The sequence below is a fragment of the Salmo salar genome, chromosome 17 (genome assembly GCF_965601325.2).
Source record: "Salmo salar chromosome 17, fSalSal1, whole genome shotgun sequence".
Lineage (NCBI taxonomy): Eukaryota > Metazoa > Chordata > Actinopteri > Salmoniformes > Salmonidae > Salmo > Salmo salar.
In genome coordinates this window covers 6,901,080-6,923,508 of record NC_138307.1, presented here as the reverse complement: position 1 = coordinate 6,923,508, position 22,429 = coordinate 6,901,080, and the positions used below count along the sequence as shown (strand labels likewise).

General features: G+C 42.9%; 1 protein-coding gene across 1 annotated transcript in view; it reads left to right on the top strand.

Annotated features, from left to right (window-relative positions):
- The window catches only part of LOC106575222 (SH3 domain-binding protein 4-A), a 29,669-nt gene extending 7,655 nt beyond the window's left edge, over positions 1–22,014 (top strand). The window contains exons 2-5 of the mRNA XM_014151592.3: positions 7,852–8,065; positions 8,197–10,604; positions 19,521–19,709; positions 20,003–22,014. Coding sequence (XP_014007067.1) covers positions 7,942–8,065; positions 8,197–10,604; positions 19,521–19,709; positions 20,003–20,227 — 2,946 coding nt within the window. The 5' untranslated portion in view covers positions 7,852–7,941 and the 3' untranslated portion in view covers positions 20,228–22,014. The remainder of the gene's footprint in view (positions 1–7,851; positions 8,066–8,196; positions 10,605–19,520; positions 19,710–20,002) is intronic.
- Positions 22,015–22,429: the final 415 nt, after the last annotated feature.

The following is a 22,429-nucleotide window of genomic DNA, read 5'->3' as shown; positions in this document are numbered from 1 at the left end:
CACACACACACATTCTCTCTCTCTCTCACACACACACACACACACACACACACACACACACACACACACACACACACACACACACACACACAAGCTCCACTTAGTTCCATTAGCTGAGAAATAACTTTAGTTTAATTATGATGTTGTGTCACTGTGTTGGAAATTAATTTAATAATCAGCGTTTGAGCTTCCTGGAAGGCTGCTTTCTTTAAGAGCTAATTTATCCTTCCCTCGCCTAAGGCATGACTTCAGTATCAGGCTCCTATAGTTCTCTTGTTAGTTGTTTCCAGGGAGATAATGGATGCTTTAACACCAATAATTAATGAACTAATGCTAATGAATGCAAATTATTTCGCGGTTGACTACCATACCCATGTCTTCTTGTGCAGAGATCTTCTCTACACCAAAGTGGATACCAATAACATAGTACTGTTGGTTATAACATTAGAACAATAGGTCTATGCTGACTAAGGTCTAATGGTCTATGGTGAATGAAGTACAAGTCCTTACTGTTTAACTGCAGTATACTCTCATCCCTCGGCTAGGAACTAAACCCAGTTCTGATGTACTACAACAATTAGCTTTCTGTGGTCTCAATAGAAAGGAACCTACAGACTCATCATTCACATCGTCTAAGAGTCTCGTAAATAATTCATATATTTTGTTACTTTTTGTATCGGGATTAACATCCTTGCTTTTGACAAAGTAATTAGCTTGTCAGTGAAGCAGGACAGAATGATGACGTTGGCATGAATCAGTCAACATAGTGTAAGAAAATCAGGTAACACTTTACATTAAGGTGAAGATATACAAAAAAATACTAAATGAGGTTATAAATAGTTTAGAAATGGTTCATGTTAGTTTATAGATGAGTTATAAACAGTTGTGACACATCGGTTGAAATTGTGCGTACTGTAACTGTTATTGAGAAGGCCTGCCGTGAAGGGTTGTTTTTACATAGACCTGCGTCTTTTTGACAGGCTTCTCATTCCTATAATGACCACAGATATTTCTAGGAGCCAAAGCAGTAGGCATACGCTTAATGATATTGCTATAAAAACGGGGGAAAGACAATCTCTGAGAACATACTTGGAAAAGGTAATTAAAGTAGAAAGTCAATCAGGGATTAGAGAAAATTGCTGTGGAGTTAATTAAGCGTGTTAAAGTCTCAACTCCCTCGCGTGTGTTTAAGGAACGGTTTGCTGAAACAATATACCCTTTCCACTTTGTCGGCTAGATTAGATGAGGCCTTTCAGAATGTATTGACATAAATGAGACTTTTCGGAATGTATTGAAGGGAAAACTCTGAGTCTCATAAATAATTTGGATATTTTATTACATTTTATATCGTGATTAACATCCTTACGTTTGACAACGTAATTAGCCTGATTGGGAAAGTTTGGATTATGCTGCACCCACAGGCATGAACTGAATTGAAGATTGATAGCATCTAGAGAGACTCTCAATCTTGCGAACATTGAGATAAGATTGAAATAAAGAAGTAGAACTTCCCGTGAACTATGGAAAGAGACTCGGTGACAAGGAGAAGTGGCTTCCGGTTCCAATTCATCATGTCTGGCTGTGGTATCTGTGGATTCATCTCAGAAAGGATTTCACAGCCAGCGTCTGCTATTTAGCTTGGTGCAGAACATCGACTAGCAATCTGACCCCGCTGTAGCATCAAAGTGAATGACAGTCTTTTTGTCAGTCGAGTTTTATTGATCCTCACATCCATGGACTGTCACTGTCCCCCGAGCCTAGCTAGCTCCCTGGCAAGGGGAAGGAGAAATGAACAGGTTACATTGACCCACATATTTTCCTCAAGAATTGAGAGTGGGTGTGAAATCTCTCCCTGACATCTCTGGGGACTTTAGTGTCTCTGAACAAAACCTTTTAGCTTTTAGGCCAGGGCTGTATGGTTCACTGCATTGAGGTGTAGTGTAGCTCGCTACCCCCTCCTGCTTCCTGTGCGAGAGAAAATGCTGGAATCAAGAATATGGTCTCACTCATATAAAAGTACTCTCCTCTTGAGCTCAACTGACATTTGAATTATGGATGAGTTAAATGTGAAATCATGAGAGAGGTCTTTGAGCTAGTTTGTTGTAAGTCGAGGAAGCTGTGTGACATGGTACTCAGCTGTGCGATATTTGCTTGCACTATACACGTTACATACATTTGAAATGTTACATGTGAAAAAAAGTCAAATTACACTAAGTCATGTCCAAATTCTTGTCAAGACAATAGCTTTGTCAAGGAAGGAACCTATCTGACCTACAGTGGCTTGCGAAAGTATTCACCCACCTTGGCATTTTCCCTATTTCATTGCCTTACACCCTGGAATTAAAATACATTTTAAAAAATGGGGGGGGGTTATATCATTTGATTTACACAACATGCCTACCACTTTGAAGATGCAAAATATTTTTTCTTGTGAAACAAACAAGAAATAAGACAAACTGAAAACTTGCGTAACTATTCACCCCCCCAAAGTCAATACTTTGTAGAGCCACCTTTTGCAGCAATTACAGCTGCAAGTCTCTTGGGGTATGTCTCTATAAGCTTGGCACATCTAGCCACTGGGATTTTTGCCCATTCTTCAAGGCAAAACTGCTCCAGCTCCTTCAAGTTGGATGGGTGCCGCTGGTGTACAGCAATCTTTAAGTCATACCACAGATTCTTAATTGGATTGAGGTCTGGGCTTTGACTAGGCCATTCCAAGATATTTAAATGTTTTCCCTTAAACCACTCAAGTGTTGCTATAGCAGTATGCTTAGGGTCATTGTCCTGCTGCAAGGTGAACCTCCGTCCCAATCTCAAATCTCTGGAAGACTGAAACAGGTTTCCCTCAAGAATTTCCATGTATTTAGCACCATCAATCATTCCTTCAATTCTGACCAGTTTCCCATTCCCTGCCGATGAAAAGCATCCCCACAGCATGATGCTGACACCACCATGCTTCACTGTGGGGATGGTGATCTCGGGGTGATGAGAGGTGTTGGGTTTGTGCCAGACATAGCGTTTTCCTTGATGGCCAAAAAGCTAAATTTTAGTCTCACCTGACCACAGTACCTTCTTCCATATGTTTGGGGAGTCTCCCACATGCCTTTTGGCGAACACCAAACATGTATGCTTATTTGTTTCTGAACACTCTTCCGTAAAGCCCAGCTCTGTGGAATGTACGGCTTAAAGTGGTCCTATGGACAGATACTACAATCTCTGCTGTGGAGCTTTGCAGCTCCTTCAGGGTTATCTTTGGTCTCTTTGTTGCCTCTAATGATTAATGCCCTCCTTGCCTGGTCTGTGAGTTTGGGTGGGCGGCCCTCTCTTGGCAGGTTTGTTGCGGTGCCATATTCATTCCATTTTTTTATTATGGATTTGATGGTGCTCCGTGGAATGATCAAAGTTTCAGATCTTTTTTTTATAACCCAACCCTGATCTGTACTTCTCCACAACTTTGTCCCTGACCTGTTTTGAGAGCTCCTTGGTCTTCATAGTGTCACTTGCTTGGTGGTGCCCCTTGCTTAGTGGTGTTGCAGACTCTGGGGCCTTTCAGAACAGGTGTATATATACTGAGATCAAATCAAAATCAAATCAAATTTATTTTTATATAGCCCTTCGTACATCAGCTGATATTCTCAAAGTGCTGTACAGAAACCCAGCCTAAAACCCCAAACAGCAAGCAAAGCATGTGAAAGAAGCACGGTGGCTAGGAAAAACTCCCTAGGAAAAACTCCCTAGAAAGGCCAAAAACCTAGGAAGAAACCTAGAGAGGAACCAGGCTATGAGGGGTGGCCAGTCCTCTTCTGGCTGTGCAGGGTGGATATTATAACAGAACATGGTCAAAATGTTAAAATGTTAAAATGTTCATAAATGACCAGCATGGTCAAATAATAATAATCATAGTAGTTGTCGAGGGTGCAACAAGCACGTCCGGTGAACAGGTCAGGGTTCCATAGCCGCAGGCAGAACAGTTGAAACTGGAGCAGCAGCACGGCCAGGTGGACTGGGGACAGCAAGGAGTCATCATACCAGGTAGTCCTGAGGCATGGTCCTAGGGCTCAGGTCCTCCGAGAGAAAGACAGAAAGAGAGAAAGAGAGAATTAGAGAGAGCATATTTAAATACACACAGGTCACCGGATAAGACAAGAGAAATACTCCAGATGTAACAGACTGACCCTAGCCCCCCGACACATAAACTACTGCAGCATAAATACTGGAGGCTGAGACAGGAGGGATCAGAAGACACTGTGGCCCCATCCGATGATACCCCCGGACAGGGCCAAACAGGCAGGATATAACCCCACCCACTTTGCCAAAGCACAGCCCCCACACCACTAGAGGGATGTCTCCAACCACCAACTTACCGTCCTAAGACAAGGCCGAGTATAGCCCACAACGATCTCCGCCATGGCACAACCCAAGGGGGGGGGGGGCGCCAACCCAGACAGGAAGACCACGTCAGTGACTCAACCCACTCAAGTGACGCACCCCTCCCATGGACAGCATGGAAGAACACCAGTAGGCCAGTGACTCAGCCTCTGTAAAAGGGTTAGAGGCAGAGAATCCCAGTGGAAAGAGGGGAACCGGCAAGGCAGAGACAGCAAGGGCGGTTCGTTGCTCCAGCCTTTCCGTTCACCTTCACACTCCTGGGCCAGACTATACTTAATCATAGGACCTACTGAAGAGATAAGTCTTCAGTAAAGACTTAAAGGTTGAGACTGAGTCTGCGTCTCTCACATTGGTAGGCAGACCATTCCATAAAAATGGAGCTCTATAGGAGAAAGCCCTACCTCCAGCCGTTTGCTTAGAAATTCTAGGGACAATTAGGAGGCCTGCGTCTTGTGACCGTAGCGTACGTGTAGGTATGTACGGCAGGACCAAATCGGAAAGATAGGTAGGAGCAAGCCCATGTAATGCTTTGTAGGTTAGCAGTAAAACCTTGAAATCAGCCCTTGCCTTAACAGGAAGCCAGTGTAGGGAGGCTAACACTGGAGTAATATGATCAAATTTTTTGGTTCTAGTCAGGATTCTAGCAGCCGTATTTAGCACTAACTGAAGTTTATTTAGTGCTTTATCCGGGTAGCCGGAAAGTAGAGCATTGCAGTAGTCCAGCCTAGAAGTAACAAAAGCATGGATTAATTTTTCTGCGTCATTTTTGGACAGAAAATTTCTGATTTTTGCAATGTTACGTAGATGGAAAAAAGCTGTCCTTGAAACAGTCTTGATATGTTCTTCAAAAGAGAGATCAGGGTCCAGAGTAACGCCGAGGTCCTTCACAGTTTTATTTGAGACGACTGTACAACCATCCAGATTAATTGTCAGATTCAACAGAAGATCTCTTTGTTTCTTGGGACCTAGAACAAGCATCTCTGTTTTGTCCGAGTTTAAAAGTAGAAAGTTTGCAGCCATCCACTTCTTTATGTCTGAAACACAGGCTTCTAGCGAGGGCAATTTTGGGGCTTCACCATGTTTCATTGAAATGTACAGCTGTGTGTCGTCTGCATAGCAGTGAAATTTAACATTATGTTTTCGAATGACATCCCCAAGAGGTAAAATATATAGTGAAAACAATAGTGGTCCTAAAACGGAACCTTGAGGAACACCGAAATTTACAATTGATTTGTCAGAGGACAAACCATTCACAGAGACAAACTGATATCTTTCCGACAGATAAGATCTAAACCAGGCCAGAACTTGTCCATGTAGACCAATTTGGGTTTCCAATCTCTCCAAAAGAATGTGGTGATCGATGGTATCAAAAGCGGCACTAAGATCTAGGAGCACGAGGACAGATGCAGAGCCTCGGTCTGACGTCATTAAAAGGTCATTTACCACCTTCACAAGTGCAGTCTCAGTGCTATGATGGGGTCTAAAACCAGACTGAAGCGTTTCGTATACATTGTTTGTCTTCAGGAAGGCAGTCAGTTGCTGTGCAACAGCTTTTTCTAAAATTTTGGAGAGGAATGGAAGATTCGATATAGGCCGATAGTTTTTTATAATTTCTGGATCAAGATTCGGCTTTTTCAAGAGAGGCTTTATTACTGCCACTTTTAGTACACATCCGGTGGATAGAGAGCCGTTTATTATGTTCAACATAGGAGGGCCAAGCACAGGAAGCAGCTCTTTCAGTAGTTTAGTTGGAATAGGGTCCAGTATGCAGCTTGAGGGTTTGGAGGCCATGATTATTTTCATCATTGCGTCAAGAGATATAGTACTAAAACACTTTAGTATCTCCCTTGATCCTAGGTCCTGGCAGAGTTGTGTAGACTCAGGACAATGGAGCTTTGGAGGAATACCCAGATTTAAAGAGGAGTCTGTAATTTGCTTTCTAATGATCATGATCTTTTCCTCAAAGAAGTTCATAAATTTATTACTGCTGAAGTGAAAGCCATCCTCCATTTGCGAAGGCTGCTTTTTAGTTAGCTTTGCGACAGTATCAAAAAGAAATTTCGGATTGTTCTTATTTTCCTCAATTAAGTTGGAAAAATAGGATGATCGAGCAGCAGTAAGGGCTCTTCGATACTGCACGGTACTGTCTTTCCAAGCTAGTCGGAAGACTTCCAGTTTGGTGTGGCGCCATTTCCGTTCCAATTTTCTGGAAGCTTGCTTCAGAGCTCGTGTATTTTCTGTATACCAGGGAGCTAGTTTCTTATGACAGATGTTTTTAGTTTTTAGGGGTGCAACTGCATCTAGGGTATTGCGCAAGGTTAAATTGAGTTCCTCGGTTAGGTGGTTAACTGATTTTTGTCCTCTGACGTCCTTGGGTAGGCAGAGGCAGTCTGGAAGGGCATCAAGGAATCTTTGGGTTGTCTGAGAATTTATAGCACGACTTTTAATGCTCCTTGGTTGGGGTCTGAGCAGATTATTTGTTGCAATTGCAAACGTAATAAAAGATCATGTGACAGATCATGTGACACATAGATTGCACACAGGTGGACTTTATTTAACTAATTATGTGACTTCTGAAGGCAATTGGTTGCACCAGATCTTATTTAGGGGCTTCATAGCAAAGGGGGTGAATACATATGCACGCACCACTTTTCCATTTTCAATTTTATTTTTTTATTTTTTTTCTTTTTTACTTTCATTTCACTTCACCAATTTCGACTATTTTGTGTATGTCCATTACATGAAATCCAAATAAAATCCATTTAAATTACAGGTTGAAATGCAATAAAATAGGAAAAATGCCAAGGGATGTGAATACTTTTGCAAGGTACTGTATCTAGTCTTCACTTAGGTTTTTACTGAATATTGTATATCTGAGAGGGTTTAAGAAGGGAATTGTCCATGATTTCCTGTTTATCCTCCATGTGATTCAGTGTCCCTCCCTGAGGACTTATGCTTCGCAAAGCAACAGAATGAGATGGAAAATATGCAATTATCATCCTCAACTGCACACTGAGATGCAGAACACATAATTAGCCAATTCAGGCATATTGAGGACACCTATGACTGTAAAGTAATTGGAAAGGTGTTAAGATAGCAGAAGACCGACTGGGCACAGACGTCAATTCAATGTCTATTCCACATTGGTTCAATGTAATTTTGTTGAAATTACTTTGAAATAATGTTGATTCAACCAGTTTGTGAACAGTGGGTTATGAGTGTCATAAGATGTTAAACTGTTCCAAGGCAGGGTGCACTGCTCAGAATGTTTATTCTCTTCACTGGATATTATTTGGCATCTACTGGAATCCCATTCATTTAGTCCCTAGCCAAGACTATCCCCACTTCTTACTGAATCAAACCATGTTGTAAATAGTGATGATTTGATCATTTATGGCTCTTACAAGAATGGGTCAGTCACAGCTAATGAAGATGTTCTTGTTTTTGTTTCCTTTCGTATAGATACAATGGAGAGCTGCCAAAGACTGAATATCATAATTGGAGAAATGGAAGAGTAGTAGTGCGACTGGAACTCGGGCAATTCGCACCAAGATGGCAGCCCACCGGATCATTAGAGTGACCAACAGTAATCATGTTCTCCCTCGCTGCAAATCGGAGGGCACGCTCATTGATCTCAACGAAGGGCTCTCTGAGGCTAGCCTCACAGATGTCAAAGGTCAGGATTCAATACTGACTAATGTACCAGACAGTTATTCAGCATTTAAAGATATACTGATTTAAATGTAAATTGAGGATGAATTGAGAATGTTTATGTGAATTTTTGATCTTCTTTTTCTTTTCATCCAGTGCCTTCTTCCAGTGCCTTACGGCTGGACAATTCAGCCTCCCTCGTAACTGCTCGTGAAGTAGTCGCCATCAAAGATTACTGCCCGTCTAGCTTTACCACATTAAAGTTTTCCAAAGGTGACCGGCTTTATGTGATGGACACGTCGGGTGGAGAGTGGTGGTATGCCCACAACAACACAGAGATGGGCTACATCCCCTCAGCATACGTCCAGCCCATCAACTGTAGAAACTCATCGCTCAGTGATAGTGGCATGATAGACAATCTAGGGGAGTGTACAGACGAAGTGGCTAAGGAGCTGGATCTCCTAGGGGAGTGGACAGGGGTATCCATTAAGACCACCCCTTATTCGCCTTATTTTAACAGCAACCCCTTCTCCCTTGATACCTCCTCTACCAACCCCTTCATCAACAGTGCTCATATACGTGGTTCTCTGGACCAGAACTGTAATGAGAGGGGAAGGTCCACAGACCTGCTCGTCTTTGACTCCCTGAAATCCCCAGTCTCCCCCTCGGTACCTAACTCTACCTCCAGCACCACCATGATCAATGGCTTCAGTAACTGCAACATCTTTGACATGATGACATCCACCAGCCCCAACCTGGACCTACAGGTTTTACAGACACTGCGAAGGGATAACCCATTCTTCAGGAGCAAGCGATCGTACAGTTTATCGGAGTTGTCCGTCCTACAGACGCAATCCAACCCCCCTTTGCCTTCTTCCGGGTTCTTCACTGGCCTCAAAGCTCCCTCGCCAGAGCAGTTTCAGAGCAGGGAGGATTTCAGGACTGCGTGGCTAAACCATCGGAAGCTGGCCAGATCTTGCCATGACCTGGACTCTCTGGGGCAGAGCCCTGGTTGGGGACAGACTCAGCCGGTGGAGACCAACATTGTCTGTAAACTAGACAGTCGTGGAGGGGCCGTTCAGCTCCCTGACACCCAGATCAGTGTCCATGTCCCTGAGGGACACGTGGGTCCTGAAGACAGCCAGCAGATCTCCATGAAGGCCCTACTGGACCCTCCACTGGAGCTGAACAATGACCACTGCTCCACGGTCAGCCCAGTGGTGGAAATCAAACTGTCCAACATGGAGACCAAGTCCTTCATCACTCTGGAGATGACTGTGTCTGTGACGGTGAAGAAAGACAGCGGTCAGGTAGCCGAGGTGCTCTGTGTCCGGAGTGACTGCAAGGAGGGACCCTATATAATCATCCCACATGCCTACCTATACAAGGACACAGTACAAGTCCAGTTGGATAACTTGGAGCCGTGTATGTACGTGGTAGTAGTGGTGCAGGCCCAGCATGTCAACCTTAATACAACTGTATGGGACAATGTGTTGAAGAAAGTCACCCTGGGTGTCTATGGGCCCAAGCACATCCATCCTTCGTTCAAGACGGTCGTGGCCCTATTTGGGCATGACTGTGCCCCTAACACCCTACTGGTGAGTGAGGTGGGGAAGCAGGCCCACTCTGCCCCTCCAGTGGCGCTCACGCTGTGGGGGAAGCATCAGTTTTTCCTGGGACGGCCCCAGGACCTCCAGGTTGGTCTATACTCCAACATGTCTAACTATATGATCAAGGCTAATGAGCAAGCCAGGATTATTCGGGGCTTCCAGGTCAAACTGGGGAAGGTTAGCCGACTCATTTACATGATCACATCCAACAACCCTGAAGACATCTCAGACTTCACCTTGCAGGTCCAGGTCAAAGATTGCCTGGACTGTATCCTGGCTCAGTTCTGCGTCCAAACACCGCAACCGCCTCCAAAGAGTGGAGCGCGGAACTCCGGCCAAAGGAGGTTCCTGAAGAAGAAAGAGGTGGTGGGTAAGATTCTTCTATCACCTCTGGCCATCACTGCCAAATACCCACAGTTTCAGGAGCGCTGCATCACCAACCTGAAGTTTGGCAAGTTGCTCAAAACTGTGATCAGGCAAAACAAGAGCACGTACCTGTTGGAATACAAGAAGGGTGACGTGATCGCCTTGCTGAGTGAGGAGAAAATCAAACTACGAGGACAACTGTGGACCAAAGAGTGGTATATTGGATATTATCAGGGAAAGACCGGTCTTGTTCATGCGAAAAACGTTCTGGTTTTGGGGAAAGTCAAGCCTATTTATTTCTGTGGTCCGGACCTCACGACTACCGTGCTAGTGGAGCAGATTCTGAAGCCTTGCAAATTTCTCACATACATCTACGCCTCTGTGAGAACAGTACTCATGGAGAATATAGGGAACTGGAAGGCCTTTGCAGACGCACTGGGATATGGGAACTTACCTTTGTCTTATTTCTGTCGGACTGAACTGGACAACGAGCCTGAGAAGGTTGCATCGGTTCTGGAGAAGCTCAAGGAGGACTGCACTAACATGGACATCAAGGAGAGAAAGACCTTCCAGAAGGAACTCATGACAGTACGTTTGTGTGTGTGTGTGTGTGTGTGTGTTTGTCTCTCTGTCTCTCTCTCTCTCTCTCTCTCTGATGTGTGTGTGTGTGTGTTTGGAAACCCCTCATCGTGCACGTTGTACCTCTTAGGCTGTAGAAGCTATTCAAATGTATGGTTCAATACAGAAACCTTATCAAAAGCTAAAGAAATAGGAAATTCCACCTTCACCTGGAAATGTATAGCGCTTCTGTGTTTATTTCCTATTTTCCATCAGTAGCAGATGTTGACATGGTGTTCCCATTCTGTCAGAGGCAATGGGCTGTGATGTACTGTGAGATGGGGGGGCTGATATGTTACTGTACTCAGCTTATTCAGTCACATGTGGTAAGCAGTTTTCCTTATCGCCTCAGGGTGCCTTAAGAGTACTACTTGTAGGGAGAATAAGTGTGGTGTGACTTACAATGCACAAAAACACAGCTACTTCACCTCCTTCAGTGCAACTCCGAGACTGAGACACAAACAGAGACGACAATATCCTGAGAGATTCTCTTCAAAGCAGGCAGGGTTGCTGTTGTGACAGAAAGTGTTGACTCAACATGCCTCCCACTCCCTCTCTCTCTCTCTCTCTCTCTCCAGTCACCCTTGTACTTTTTAAGTTTTAGACAGAAGTGCTTGGTAATGTAACTATACCCAACATTGCATCAGTCACAAACAGGCAACAGTTGCTTGAATTTGGATCTGTGGAGAAATTGGATCTGTCTGTGAAAGTGAGGTTGATGTCTTTTTCACAATGCTTGCTTTTGTAAACACCTTATCAGTAAGAGCTAGCATATGTCAGTTTATTTTGGTATGAAATATAACAGTCAATAGACAAAGGGATGATGATGGATTGGTCCCAGAAAGCAATGAACCATGCCCAAAGCCCTCGTACTACCCCTGCTCACACACACACACACAAAAACACATACACATTATTTATGGTGGACACACGGATCTGTTTAATGTGCCCACTAGCCTGGGAGTAACCTAACATAGCAGGCGTAAAAGAAAACACCTGAGTGTAGTTCCCACATCCGGCTTTCAGTGGAAAAGGAAGCTAGGTTGAATTAGCTGTATCCCTGAAACCTGGAAGCATCTGGTTGTTGGCAATTCTGCTAATGGTGTCTTGGAAGGGGTCTTTGAATTAGATCCATGTCTTATCTTTTCATTCCAGCCAGTCCTGATAGCCTTCTAGCCACAGTAGAAACAGAGTGTTGTTGCCTATCCTGATCAGGCCAAGACACACCAGATATAACATCAGTGACACAACTGTTGGTCCATACTGATCCCTGAAATACTGTACGTTAGAGCAGAATCTTGAGGACCATTGACATTGCTCTGTTGTAGTCTACAGATGCTGTATCTTACTTTGACCCTCCTGTTGTTGCAGGAATTTTCCTGCATAGCAAGAAGAAATGCAAACGTGTAATGTATTCAAGGTTTAAAAAGGCTTCTAAAGTTAGTAATTTCCTTGATTTGCACTAATGAAAAATGTATCAACCCCTATACATTTTTTTCATTAATTATATTCCACATAAGAATTCACATTTCCTGTTGCTACAAGATTATTTATCTGCGGTGTGAAACTGGCTCAAATTAAGATACGAGATTTGTATATAGGTTTGTGTGGGGGAGATGGTTGTACAAAGGTTTGACAATATTGCAGCACATTATGTCATTATAGTGAGAGTCTATGGTGAGAGTCTAGTGAGAGTTATGTGGTCTTTCTGTTGTTCTGTGGTCATTCTGTGGTTTTGTGGCCTTTCCTCAAACTTAGTCATTTGCCGTTTTGGTGACCTTAATCTCACACAGTAGTAATTACTTCTCTGGACTAAAAGTGTTAATCAAAAAGTGTGTGCAAGAACTAAACTAAGAAGCTTTAAAGCTCAGTTAGTAGGCATTGTTAGACAGAACAGAACCATGGTTAGGTCATATGCTTGTCTGAATTAACACAACAACAAAAAATACACTACATGACCAAAAGCATGTGGACACCTGCTCGTCAAACATCTCGTTCCAAAGTCATGGGCATTAATATGAAGTTGGTTCCCCTTTTGTTGCTATAACAGCCTCCACTCTTCTGGGAAGGCTTTCCACTACATGTTGGAATATTGCTGCGGGGACTTGCTTCCATTCAGCCACAAGGACATTATTGAGGTCGGGCACTGATGTTTGAACTCAACGTTCCAATTCATCCCAAAAGTGTTCGATGAGAGTGAGGTCAGGGCTCTGTGTTGGCCAGTCAAGTTCTTCCAGACCGATCTCAACAAACCATTTCTGTGGACTTCGCTTTGTGTACGAGGGCATTGCCATGCTGAAACAGGAAAGGGCCTTCCCCAAACTGTTGCCACAAAGTTGGAAGCACAGAATCATCTAGAATGTCAATGTATGCTGTAGCGTTAAGATTTCCCTTCACTGGAACTAAGTGGCCTAGCCTGAACCATGAAAAACAGCCCCAGAACATTATTCCTCCTCCACTAAACTTTACAGTTGGCACCATGCACTCGGGCAGGTAGTGTTCTCCTGGCATCCGCCAAGCCCATATTTGCCCGTCGAACTGCCAGATGGTGAAGCATGATTCATCACTCCAGAGAACTTTTCCACTGCTCCAGAGTCCAATGGCAGCGAGCTTTACACCAACACTTGGCATTGCACATGGTGATCTTAGGCTTGTATACAGCTGCTCAGCCATGGAAACCCATTTCATAAAGCTCCCGACGAACAGCTCTTGTGCTGACGTTGCTTCCAGAGACAGTTTGGAACCCGGTAGTGAGTGTTTATCTGAGGACAGATGATTTTTACACACTACGCGCTTCAGCACTCAGAGGTCCCGTTCTGTGAGCTTGTGTGGCCTACCTCTTCGTGGCTGAGCCATTGTTGCTCCTAGACCTATCCACTTCACAATAACAGCATTTACAGTTGACCAGGATAGTTCTAGCAGGGCAGAAATTTGACAAACTGACTTTTTGGAAAGGTGATATCCTATGACGGGGCCACGTTGAGTCACTGAGCTCTTCAGTACGGCTGTGTGCTCGTTTTTATACACCCGTCAGCAACGGATGTGGCTGAAATAGCCGAATCCACTAATTTCAAGGGGTGTCCACATATTTTTGTATATATAAGTGTACCTGATTATTATATAAAAGTCTCTTAATAGAAGATAACCGAGATTATCACTTATCAGCTAAGTGGCCTATGATTCAAATTCCTCACAAAGCGTTCATTCACATGTGTGATCACCATATCCATAGCTCTGTCTAGCCTAAACAACGCTGTGCTCTATGGGATTTACTAACCTGCCTTCCCTTTTTTTCTGAGTCGCTAGCATGGTCTGACAGGTGTTGTCAGTTGAAATGTGAGGAGAGGAAAGGAAAGGAGACATTGGTCAGGCCAGATCGCAGGCCAGGGGGGTTGAGCGACCAATGCAAACTGACACCGCTAAGAATTCTCAATGTGACGGATGGCGTGGCTCAGGTAGTAGAAAATTGAAATGCCATCCCACTGCTCATCACTGAAATAGATCCCAACGGTCAACCAGAAAGACAGAGAGAGATACCTGCAGACTCCACAGAGTAGTAAGACATTAGGCTATGGACTGCTTTTCTCTCATCAATGAATATCATATGAGGATCTCTATGGGTAGCAGAAAGACACCTCCAGATTCTTTCTTTCTTTAACCTTTATTTACACAGAGTGTTGTATTGAGACCGAGGTCTCTTTTACAAATGATCCCTGTAATACTACAGTACACATATAAAAGACCCAGTATAGTCAAAAACATTATATTCCTGTGTTTTATATACAGTTGAAGTCGGAAGTTTACATACACCTTAGCCAAATACATTTAAACTCAGTTTTTCACAATTCCTGACATTTAATCCTAGTAAAAATGGCCCGTTTTAGGTAAATTAGGATCACCACCTTATTTTAAGAATGTGAAATGTCAGAATAATAGTAGAGAGAATGATTTATTTCAGCTTTTATTTATTTCTTTCACATTCCCAGTGGGTCAGAAGTTTTCATACACTCAATTAGTATTTGGTAGCATTGTCTTTAAATTGTTTAACTTGGGTCAAATGTTTCAGGTAGACTTCCACAAGCTTCCCACAATAAGTTGGGTGAATTTTGGCCCATTCCTCCTGACAGAGCTGGTGTAACTGAGTCAGGTTTGTAGGCCCCCTTGCTCGCACATGCTTTTTCAGGTCTGCCCACAAATTTTCTATAGGATTGAGGTCAGGGCTTTGTGATGGCCACTCCAATACCTTGACTTTGTTGTCCTTAAGCCATTTGCCACAACTTTGGAAGTATGCTTGGGGTCATTGTCCATTTGGAAGACCCATTTGTGACCAAGCTTTAACTTCCTGACTGATGTCTTGAGATGTTGCTTCAATATATCCACATAATTTTCCTGCCTCATGATGCCATCTATTTTGTGAAGTGCACCAGTCTCTCCTGCAGCAAAGCACCCCCACAACATGATGCTGCCACCCCCGTGCCTCACGGTTGGGATGGTATACTTCGGCTTGCAAGCCTCCCCCTTTTTCCTCCAAACATAACAATGGTCATTATGGCCAAACAGTTCTATTTTTGTTTCATCAGACCAAAGGACATTTCTCAAAAAAGTACGATCTTTGTCCCCATGTGCAGTTGCAAACCGGAGTCTGGCTTTTTTATGGTGGTTTTGGAGCAGTGGCGTCTTCCTTACCGCCTTTCAGGTTATGTCGATATAGGACTTGTTTTACTGTGGATATAGATACTTTTGTACCTGTTTCCTCCAGCATCTTCACAAGGTCCTTTGCTGTTGTTCTGGGATTGATTTGCACTTTTCGCACCAAAGTACGTTCATCTCTAGGAGACAGAATGTGTCTCCTTCCTGAGCGATATGACGGCTGCGTGGTCCCATGGTGTTTATACTTACATACTATTGTTTGTACAGATGAACGTGGTACCTTCAGGCATTTGGAAATTGCTCCCAAGGATGAACCAGACTTGTGGAGGTCTACAATTCTTTTTCTGAGGTCTTGGCTGATTTCTTTTGATTTTCCCATGATATCAAGTAAAGAGGCACTGAGTTTGAAGGTAGGCCTTGAAATACATCCACAGGTACACCTCCAATTGACTCAAATTATGTCAATTAGCCTATCAGAAGCTTCTAAAGCCATAACATAATTTTCTGGAATTTTCCAAGCTGTTTAAAGGCACAGTCAACTTAGTGTATGTTAACTTCTGACCCACTGGAATTGTGATACAGTGAATGATAAGTGAAAGAATCTGTCTGTAAACAATTGTTGGAAAAATTACTTGTGTCGTGCACAAAGTAGATGTCCTAAACGACTTGCCAAAACTATAGTTTGTTAACAAGAAATTTGTGGAGTGGTTAAAAAACTAGTTTTAATGACTCCAACCTTAGTGTATGTAAACTTCCGACTTCAACTGTATATATCCACACTATGAGGTTGGAATAATACTGTGAAATTGTGAAAATGACCAAAATGCCCTTTTATTGTAAGAGTTTGAAAAGACCGCCTGAAATTTCAGCCTGTTTTGGTGGGATGGAGTTCCAAACCTCTCTGCCAATATCAGCTAGTTTTCGGTTTTCCCCTCCTTACTCAGACCACTCCCAGACAGTCCTAGTAAAATTCTTGCTTGATAAATTGCTCTTTACCAAGAAGCTATTTTTATATATTTTTGACCATTTTAATTAAAAATAATCTTTAAATATGAAATGTAATCAATCTTTAAATATGAAATGTAATAAAGGAATACAAAATTAAACAATAAATACATGTAATACATTTTGTGTGTAGTAAGACACTACAAGTTGAGAATTACTTTGCACAGACACTTTTGACAAATAGATATGGCAATGATTTCAGTCACCACTGCCATCATCCTATGTACTGTACACACCATTAAATATAATGACTGAAATTCACCGTTAGGCCGACTTTCACTATTTCAAAGTACAGAGAAGTTTATAGACTGCTGATGTAGAAACTTTTTCCTCACCTATAAAGTCCCTGGTTGACTTTAATGAGGAGGTTGAGTCCTTGTTACTGTGTTCTCCCCTCTCCTGTCTCTCCTCTCCCCTGCTGTTAGTCTCAGGGACACTGTGTGCCTGTGTGTATGTGTGTGCGTGCGTGCGTGCATTTGGAGCTTGCCTGTGTGTTTGTGTGTGCACGCTCCTTTCCCTGCCTTTTAAATGCAGGGAGAAGAGCCAGACAGGCTCATTTGGAATGGAGCTTAGAGAGATAACTGCCTCTGAGAGCTCTGGTGCACAGGGTAAATTTGAGATGTCAGTCATGTCTGTCAGGGCTTTCCCCCAGTGGACATGTGGATCAAGTCAAAGAGATGGAGTAATCCACACACACACACACGCACACATGCACACACACACAGAGACATTTTGAAGGATGTCACTATAGCTTCCTCATTTTCATCAGCCTGCTTACCACTGGCATTCAGGTGGATGGGAAACTGTCTGAGTGTGTGTGCGCGCAGGCACACACACACGTAGGATACGCTTCTGAACATTTAAGCGAGTTACGTAGTTTTATCATAGGTTTAGATTAAGAGTTGAAACGACAGGTAAACGTGAACGGCATAAGGCCTTTTGGAATTGGAAGGTTTTATAAGGCTCCATTGGACTCTGGAATGTTTGAAAAATAAATGAGATCGCTCACTGAACTGTGCAGGAGGTCATTCAAAAGAGCTGGATTCCTTTTTATACAGTACCTCTCTGAAGATAAAATAATGGAATATGACATTACTAGCTATTGGTTTCATAAAAGAGTTCCGCATGAACCATAGTACATTATCACAAAGTTTTTGGTTTACTCATGTTATGGGATATAACTTAAGCAGCATTCAAGCGTTGTTTATCTGCTGCCATGGACTAAATTACCCAACTCCTCAGCACTGTATGGGAAAATGACATGTCATTTGGTTTGAGGTTTCCATGACAGGAAGTGATTGAAGGATTATGAAGATAGATTTTGAGTTAAGAGGTTTTAAGAGACAGTGATTCAACTAATCTTCCTGCTGATTGAAGGCTATATGACATAACTGTGACATGGTAACTAGAGTTGCGTTCCAAAGGGCACTCCATAAGGGTCTGGTCAAAAGTAGTACACTATATAGGGCCCTCAAACTCAACTCTGGACCTCGAAGCCAGTTCCACACCATTTTTTTCATTGTTCCCCTCTAGTCAGGAACTGATTTAGATCTGGGACACCAGGTGTGTACAATTCGTTATCAGGTAGAACAGAAAACCAGTAGGCTTCGAACCTCGTAGGATGAGAGTTGAATACCCCTGATATATGGTATAGGGTGCCATTTGGGACTCACCCTAGTGACTACGCTCCCATGTTGACTCCTTGGCCCTGCCAGACCGGTGGCAGGTGTTGTGAATGACACAGCGTTAGGTCTGTGACTGAACTGAGTCACTCCACTGTGTCATTCACAGTTGACTCAGTTGCCATTGTTGGCAGATGGCGGTAAAAGCCAGACAGGTGGTGATGATGGTGGACGTTATGCTGCAGTTCTATTTTAGTCACTTTGACAGAAATGTGAGTCCTGATTCAGCAGTCAGTGCAGAACAGAGGCCAGCTCATTAAAACATTGCTGTTCAGAGTCAGGCCAGGTGGCCGAGGTGACTGGAGTAGCACTGGAATGCTTTGAAGTCCCAGTAGCACCCTATTCCCTATTTAGTGCCCTACTTTTGACCACGGCCCATAGGGGACTTGCCTAGTTAAATAAAGGTTAAATAAAAAATGTAATAAATATAGGGCAGTGTTTCCCAACTCCAGTCCTCGAGTACCCCAACATAACCCTGGACAAGCACACCTGATTCAACTATTCATCAAGCCCTAAATGAGTTGAATGAGGTGTGTTTTTCCGGGGCTACAACATAAATATATGCTGTTGGGAGTACTGGAGGACTGGAGTTGAGAAACACCGATATAGGGAATAGGGTGCCATTTGGGATGCAGCAGGCACTCAGCTCCCAGTATGCCTCATTCTCTTTCTGCAAAGCAAACAAATGCTGGCTCTTCTATTTAGATACAGTACTGTGCAAAATATAGATAGTGTACCTGTCTCAGTAGATCCTGTCAAGTTGCAGGCAAACTCTCCAAAGAGACTTTGAAGTGGAAAAAACGTTTATGTATTATCTGTTTTGTAAGATATAGTGGTGAAGAATATGCAGTCTCTTATTGGCAGGCTTAACTGGTTGGCTCAGACTTGAAAACATGAATTCCTGTACATAAAACATATTGTTTTTATTGGGTTGCACTTTCCATTATCCGTTGATATTATATAGCCCTCCTGGGTTGTAGCCTACACAGTGCAGACATGCTGTATGTCAGCCCATCTCCTTGTGGGATCCTGATAGACTTGATTTACTGTCTCTCTGTTTCTTTCATCCCCTGTTCGTCTGTGTTGTTTCTGGTGGAGAGAGGAGGGGATTACTAGTGTATTTTCTCTGGCCTCCTGGTTTTATTCTTGTTCAACACACATGTGTGTTTGTGTGGTAAGACCAAGAGAGGCTCTTCTGAATCATGCTATAATTCACCCTCAGAGTTCACAGCAGGCTTTATAGAGAGTAGGGAGGGATAGTGTAGCCGTAGTTAGAGACGCAAATGTATTGTATCAAGACAATACCCTGGCCCCCTAATGCTGCTCCTCCCCACTCCTTTCACTATGCCTAGATAATCATGTCTTTACCCCCTTTAATGGTGAACATCATGTGACACAATGGTGTGTCAATGCTGATCCTTGGGGTGTGTTGTTGAACTGTTGTGTCGTAGCTAAACGTTGTCTTCTGTTGTCGACGACCTATGCTCCAGCAGGAATTAAAAGCCTGAATTAGTAAATCAAGTTGTCTTTGTTGTGGCCTTCCTTCTAGGCCCTGTTGAAGATGGACTGCCAGGGTCTGGTGGCCAGGCTGATCATGGACTTTGTCCTGCTGACCACGGCCGTGGAGGTGGCCCCGCGCTGGAGGGAGCTAGCTGAGAAGCTGGCCCGGGTGAACAAGCACCAGATGGAGCAATACGAGGCTCCGCACAGGGACAAGAACGGCCTGGTGGACAATGAGGTGAGATTATCAGCCCATTACTTCTAGGTACTGTAACATTTACTGGGTTTGACTGGTGTTGGCTGCCTCAGACCGGTAATCAAATTGGACGTGAGAAAATGCTAACCCTGCCATCTGGTTCTTGTGTGCAGTGTTCTTTTATATCAGCCACTCAGACTTGACCTTAGACGCGCATTTGGAATGATTCTCTGTCCCCTCTGTTGATCTTAAAGGGTTTTATAAGTACATTGGATTGATTGATTGATCGTTTGTTCTATGACAGTCAATTGTATTGATTGATCCTATGTTGACAGTCAATGTGGAAGCCAGCCTATGACTTCCTGCTGACCTGGGCGGCCCAGATTGGGGACAGCTACCGGGACGTGATCCAGGAGCTGCACCTGGGCCTGGACCGGATGAAGAATCCCATAACCAAGCGCTGGAAGCACCTCACCGGAACGCTCATTCTGGTCAACAGCCTAGATACGTTACGCAGCTCTGCCTTCAGCCCTGTAGGACAGGGGGACTATGCCATTTGATCTGAAAACATCTTCGTCTGAAATGGAATCCTATTCCCTAAATAGGCTGCGTTTACGCAGGCAGCCCAATTCTGATATTTTTCCCACCAATTGGTCATTTGGCCAGTCACATCAGATCTTTTCACATCAGATCTTTTTCAGAGCTGATCTGATTGGTCTTTTGAGCAATTAGTGAACAAAAAATCAGAATTGGGCTGCCTGTGTAAATGCAGGCATAGTAGACACACATTTTTGGCTGGAGCCTGGTCAGAAGTAATGCACTATGTAGGAAGTAGTGAGTCTCAGGAGCCATCTGAGGTGTGATTCCTAACTTCCACTGACGTGAAATGTTAACTTAGTCATGCATTGACGTCAGTGGGAGACTAGGTGAAAGTTTGGTTTAACTTGGAGTTAGAGTTCACACCCAGAGATTTTGTAAGTTATGTCAGAAATGGCACCCTATTCCCTACATAGTAGTGCACTAGTTTTTGCAAGAACCTGGTCAAAAGTAGTGCGATATATAGGGAATAGTGTGCCATTTAGGATGCACACTGAGTCTCTGGAGCTTGGCACTATGGATCCTGCAGGACTACTACTGGTATCCTCCAGCCCTCAGGATGACCAATCACCAATCGGACGTTGACCGTAGCTGTTATACCTTGAACTTTCAACTCTTGACCCTGCTCTCATCCTGTTGCACAGGACTACAATGGTTTGTAACCAGTATCCACCACTTCACATAGAGCACATGTTACTGTAGGTCTATTTCTCTAGCGGGTTAAACACTCAACACTCTCAATGGAATTTACAGTAGATTATTATTAAGCCACAATATTGATGTGATTTCATAATGGTTGATGTTTCAATCAATTTCTAAAGGGTGGTTTTTAATCTGTATTGTCTTTTGCTACACATTTTTTTCTACAGAAAGTGGCATAGCACTTGTTTTTATTGCTTTTTTTTCACTAAATATATAGATATATTTCAAATGAAAAAATGTACAGAAACTTGATTTATGAAGTACATCTTATTATATGCATGCTCTTTGGATTTCTATTTCTATCCCCCTTAAGTGTTCCTGTGCTTAAAATCTCTTTTTGACTGCTCTTTGTACTTTTTGCTTGCCAAAACAGTTAGGTGCTAGCCTAGATCACAGTTTATTGTTCTACACAAAAGTCAAAAGTATCATCATTACTAAATAAACCCCCTTTGGTTAGTTTCCTCTATGTTCACTTTAGGACAAAATGCGTGCCACAAAAAGCTGAATAATAATTACATAATGTATCCAACAAGGATCTTTTGTCTTTGTTTTCTGAAAGTTTAAAAGCAGAATTACCTCACAACATCGTCTCTTCATTTCATTTGTTTAACCGGCAGTAACGGAATGAACAATTATTTTGAGGAATTAAATTGACTGTGATGGTTTCAATTGTTTGGTACGCCATTTTAAAGCTTGTGAACTAATGAAGGCTTTTTTGTCCTTGATTTGCTCATAAATATATTTTGGTTGCTGTGTTTTGCATTTTCAATGATACCCTTATCAATCAAAAGCTCAAACTCTGGAGCTTTTAATCTTTATACAGTCTTTCTCTTTGTGTAACGCTACTGTGTGTTTTCAGTGCAAGAGCTGCATTTTGTATGTTTTGTGAATGCAGATGAAATGTTAATAGTATTATTTGCGTAGTTATTAAATGGTCACACTGGTCTGTGACGGTACAGATTGACAAGTTCTGCACATCGATGCCTCTTAGTTGTTGTCTTTACCTGTTGGTTCATATTGACTCAATAAAATGACTGACAATTCTAAAGTGCCTCTGTCAGGCTGTGTGCAGGTTCATGGTCGGAATTTGTGTTCCGTGATTCTACATTCACAGACATTATTCAACATGATTTGTCTAAGTATAGCCCTACACAAAGGTGCACAGTGAGAGAGTAGCCTAGGCTACAGTGTTTTCTGGGGAGGAGTTATTGGACTCTTGGGCTAGTGGCCAGTTGGCTTGTTTGCTAATTTAAGGCATTCCTAAGCACTTGCATCAGGCTGATTCAGGAGATCAATCTCATACTGAATTTAAATAACACAATTAATTGTAGTCTTGCAAAAGGAATCCCAAGTTTTTTTGTATTCCCATAAAAAACATACTTTTAATGAGGTAACTGATTAATGAATTAAGCTAAAACAATTCTGGAATTCATGAAAACACTAAGATATTATAATGAACAGCA